A 4,781-nucleotide genomic window follows, 5' to 3' on the forward strand; every position below is an offset into this window, starting at 1 on the left:
TTTTTAAGATTTTATTTATTTACTTGACAGAGAGATAGACAGAAGAGCACAAGCAGAGGGAGTGGCAGAGGGAGAGGGAGAAGCAGGCTCTGCACTGAGCAGGGAACCCGATGCGGGACTCGATCCCAGGACCCTGAGATCATGACCTGAGCCGAAGGCAGACGCTTAACCATCTGAGCCACCCAGGCGCCCAAGATTTATGTGGCTTTCTAATCTTGCAATCGAGAGCCTGTCCGAAGTCTTTCTATCCGGGGAGGCATGATATTTGCTACCTCTGTGGTCAGAGTCCTAAAGCTCATAGGAAGGGCAAGCTGGTGAAGATTGTGCCATTCATGAGCCTGCTTCCTCTCTCCGTGACTCACCCCTCCTAGCGCCTTTCCTCTTTCCCTGGGGTAAGAAAGGAGCCAGGTAGAGATGGGGGAGGAGAGCATTTGAATTCCCTCATTTATATGGTGGTTATATGTTTTTTCCCCTAGTTACTGGGGCAGTATATGAATTCAACTCAAACACGGGAGCTAGAAAGTGGAAAGATCCCTCAACCCAAATGCCAAGATGGAAAGAGCCAGACCCCCAGAGAACTGCTCCGAGTAGAGCTGTCGCTGGGGAAGGGGCCAGGCCACCGAGGAGCACCGGTGAGCGAGATGGGCTGAGCGGCAAAGCTCCAGCTGAGGACGCCCCCGTTCCAGAAACCAGAATGGCAAGCCGGGCACCCCAAAGAGCTGAAGCCCAGTCCTCACGAGCAGGGCTTCCCCCAAACTGCACCCGGGAAAATAACAGGTATCTGGGTGCAGGCCCCACATCGCAGCAAGGGGGAGGGGCCTTGAGTGTCTCTGGGAGACTGCCTCGCCCTAGTTCCCATGAGGGCAGGGGTGGGAGCATCAGGGGTGAAAACACGGGCTGAAGGACTGAGAGAGCCAGGGCCCCGAATGGGATGTTTAAAACACACATAGTTGCCCTTTTCTGAGATAGCACAGGAGAAATTTCTCTCGGGTCTCTGTCCTCCGATCAGATGAACTGTTAACTTTTGGATGTGGAATCATGTCTCTTCTTCATGTGGACTGCTGGGAAGCTCCGTAGGAAGTGCTCAGGACTTCCTGACATAAATACTGAGGGCTCCCCTCACAGCGGGTTTCATCTCGATCCCCTATCCTTGTGTAGCACCGCTCCAGTTTCTTCCCTGATGAACACACAAAGCCACACAGCTTCGGAAGTCACCTCAAATGTTTAAAAAGAAACAGAGCAGTTAAAAAAAAAAAAAAAAATTGATGAATAAATAATCAGTTATTCATTTGGGGAGAAGAAAACACAATGGACACCTTCTTGTATTTTTTTTTTTATGAAGGTGTAACTTATGTTCAATCAAGTGCATGGATCCAAGCTATTCCACTCATAATAGGCTCCCCTCAGAGGCAGCCACTCTTCTGATCTTGATCATCCTAGATTAGTTTTTGCCTTTTCTGAATTTCATATAAGTGCAATCACACAGAACATGCTCTTTTGTGTCTGGCTTTTTTTTTTTTTTTAAGATTTATTTGTTTATTTTAGAGAGAGAGAAGGGGGGAGGGGCAGAGGGAGAGGGAGAGAGAATCTCAAGCAGACTCCCCACTGAGCTCGGAGCCAGACTCGGGGCTCGATCCCACAACCCTGAGATCATGACCAGGCCGATACCAAGAGTCGATGCTTAACCGACTGAGCCACCTAGGTCCCCCGATGTCTGGCTTCTTTTGCTCAGCATCACATCTGTGAGATTCATCCATGTGGCACTATAGATTAGTGATTCAGTTCTCTTCCACTGTGTGTCCTCTTCCATCGCAGGACTAGGCCTCAGTTTGTTTATCCATTCTGCACTTGGGTGGCTGCTTCCGGTATTTTACTATTATAAATCCCATCGCTATGAACCTTCTTGTGCAGGTTTTTTGCTGAGCATAAATCCCTTATTCCTTCCGAGCATATTCCTAAGAGTGGAATTGTCAGAGCCATTGCTGGCGTTGGCCGAGAATTCCAAAGCTGGTGGCTCCAATGTACATTTCCACCAGCAATGACTGAGAGTTTCAATTGCTTTACTTCCTTGCCCACACTTGGTGTTGTCGGTCCCCTTCATCTTAGCCATCCTGGTTAAAATTTCTCTTGAAATGAAATCACTCTTTCTCAAAGTTAAAACAACACCCACCGTCCCACCTCCGTGCCCTGTTCCTCCCCTACCTCCTGCCATTGGAGGGAACCACAGGACCCAGAGTGGAGACACAACAGGAAGCTCTAACCAGTCATACAACTGGGACTTTCCCCAGTGGGCATGAACAATACTGAAAATAAACGGTAGCATGATGGAGCAGAAAATGGAACTTTCCAGTGTGTGCCTAGTGGAGGCTGAGCAGGTCTTGCTGTAGCTCTATGTCCTGCCTCCGACCCCTCCAGCTGCTATGTTCCTAGTCTAGTAACCACAAGAAAGGCCCAGCGAGAGTCTATTAGAGCAACACACCCCCTTCTCAGTTGGGGAGCCAGATGAGAACTCCCCAGGCCCACAATCCTGCAAATGCCGAACTTCGAGGGAGCGGCTGTGTGTTCATTGTGTGTCTTTGCACGAGGGTGACTTCTTAAGAGAAAGAAACATTGAAAAAATGCCCTGTCCGGCCTAGAGCAGGCGTGATTTATTAATAAGGGTTGGTTGCCAGGGAACTCCCTTGAATAGATTTAAATTTTGTAAAAGGAGGCAGAGCTGTTCATTTGTGGAGGTTAAAGTGGGTGAAGTGGCTGATTACCCATTTAAGACTCCACAAGTCTGTGGAGCCCTGAGTAAAATGCCTTCCTCAGAAGCTCTCAGCCTCAATGCAAGTAAAATGAGGCTCAGAGAAGGCTGGAGGAGGACCTAATAACTGTTTACGAGCCCATTAAGGATGATTAAAAGGAGAGCAGTGAGCAGCTGTTTCCCCTTCTCCAGTGATGACAGGGCAGGAGGGAATTGGGCTTGGGCTTCTCGGCCAGAAGAGATTTAAGTCAGGCACAGGGAGGGACTTCCCGAAGGCTAGGGTCTGTTTGAGGGCTCAGTTTCTCCCCTGGTGATGGGCAGGAAGAGCCGCTTGCCTTCCAAGCCCCAAGATGGGAGCCTGGAGGAAGCCAAGACATGGGGTCAGGAGTGGCCCCAGGTGAGGCGTTCTTTGGCCAAGAGAAAATCTGCTCTTCCCTTTGCATATTTGGTTCCTGGGTGAGGGGAAATCAGAAGTCTGAGGTCCAGGGCTGAGGCCATTTGTTTTCTAACATTTACCAGGTCTGGGGGAAAAAAAAGTTATCTGAATAAAATAAAGCCAGGGAGTGCTACGGATCTTGTGAAAAATTTCTCACATTTCCCTTTCAAGGCCTTAAACACATATGGACTTCTGTAGCTAACTTTGAGTTGCCTGCTTCTGAGTCATAAAATTGGGGCAGAGATGTTCAGGGATTAGACCACAGAGGGACCCATCATTGTTGAGGGATTTGAAACCACGTGGTGAATTCCGGAGTTTAAGCTTTCCGTCGCGCTCCGTGGGAAGCAGGGTGTTACAAGCATGTGCAGCTTGCGAACAGAAACCAGGCATGGACACTTTCACTCCTCAGAGCCCTCTTTCACATCTGTACTTCTATCGTTTGCCTTTTTTTATGGAATGTGCTTTGTGATGGCTGAGAAAATCAAAGCGACAAAATGAGTGAATATTGAAAAGGATCGCTACTGAAACTTGGCGTTTCTCATTTCATACTTAATGTGCGTGTTTATAACTCCCATTCATTCAATAAATATTTATGGAGCATCTCCTGTGTGCCAGGTGTTGATTCATGAGTAAACACAGCTGCCCCAAATCCCTGCCCTTGGGGAGCTTCCGTTCTGTCTGCTACGGCTGACCTTAGCCTGCTGATAAGCCCTCCCCGAAGATTCTACTCCCCATACCATCCTGGCCTATTCGTTTCTTGGTTCCTTGAGTGTGTGTGTGTGTTTTTAAGATTTATTTATTTATTTGAGAGAGAGAGAGCGAGCGAGAGAGCGAGAGCGTGAGAGCAGGAGGAGGGGCAGAGGGAGAGAGAAAGAGAGAATCCCAAGCAGACTCCAAGCTGAGTGCTGAGCCTGACGCGGGGCTCAATCGCACGACCCTGAGATCATGACCTGAGCCTAAACCAAGAGTCAGGATGCTTAATCGACTGTGCCACCCAGGTGCCCCTTCCCTTGAGTGTTCTGTCTGAAAGATAAATTAACCCAAACCTTTCTGGAAGAACAGATAACTCAGAACTATTTAAATATTTTTGTAAAAGACTTAATGGGGGGCCCTTCTCAGAAAATAATTAAGATGCCGAGTAGAGGGCCCCGGCCTTGGGCTGTCAGGCCAGCATACAGCTCTGAGCCAGGTGGGACTTCCGTGTGTAGAAAATGGCAGGGTCCCGGGGCCAGGGAGACATCTGATCCAGAGCTCAGGGAAAAGGTCAACGATAGGAGGGGTGGGGGGATGGGGAGAGACTCAGACCACCTGTTTTGGGGGTGAGAGGCGGCTCCTGCTCTAAAAGGGAATAATCCAGCTGGGAAGATAACCAGCTCATGAAGAAGACAACCAGCTACCACACGGGCACTTTGTGGGGACTAAATGCATTTCACAGGAAGTAAGTGCTGGAGAAAGCAGGCGTGGGCCACAGCAGTCTCTGAATATAATGCAGGACCTGGAACCTGCGGGACCCCCAAAGTAGAGATGAGTTCAAAGTGGGAGAGAAGAGAAATTTTGAGCAAAGGCGAAAGCACTCAGAATCCCAGCCTTCTATCCATG

The 4,781-nt window shown here is 49.0% G+C and overlaps 1 protein-coding gene across 1 annotated transcript in view; it reads left to right on the plus strand.

Annotated features, from left to right (window-relative positions):
- The window catches only part of CDHR3 (cadherin related family member 3), a 53,159-nt gene extending 49,377 nt beyond the window's left edge, over positions 1–3,782 (plus strand). Inside the window, 2 exon segments of the mRNA XM_081800684.1 lie at positions 477–674; positions 677–3,782. Coding sequence (XP_081656810.1) covers positions 477–674; positions 677–774 — 296 coding nt within the window. The 3' untranslated portion in view covers positions 775–3,782.
- The last annotated feature ends 999 nt before the right edge of the window (positions 3,783–4,781 follow it).

Source organism: Leptonychotes weddellii, chromosome 12, assembly GCF_054177405.1.
Source record: "Leptonychotes weddellii isolate Sample4059 chromosome 12, ASM5417740v2, whole genome shotgun sequence".
NCBI lineage: Eukaryota > Metazoa > Chordata > Mammalia > Carnivora > Phocidae > Leptonychotes > Leptonychotes weddellii.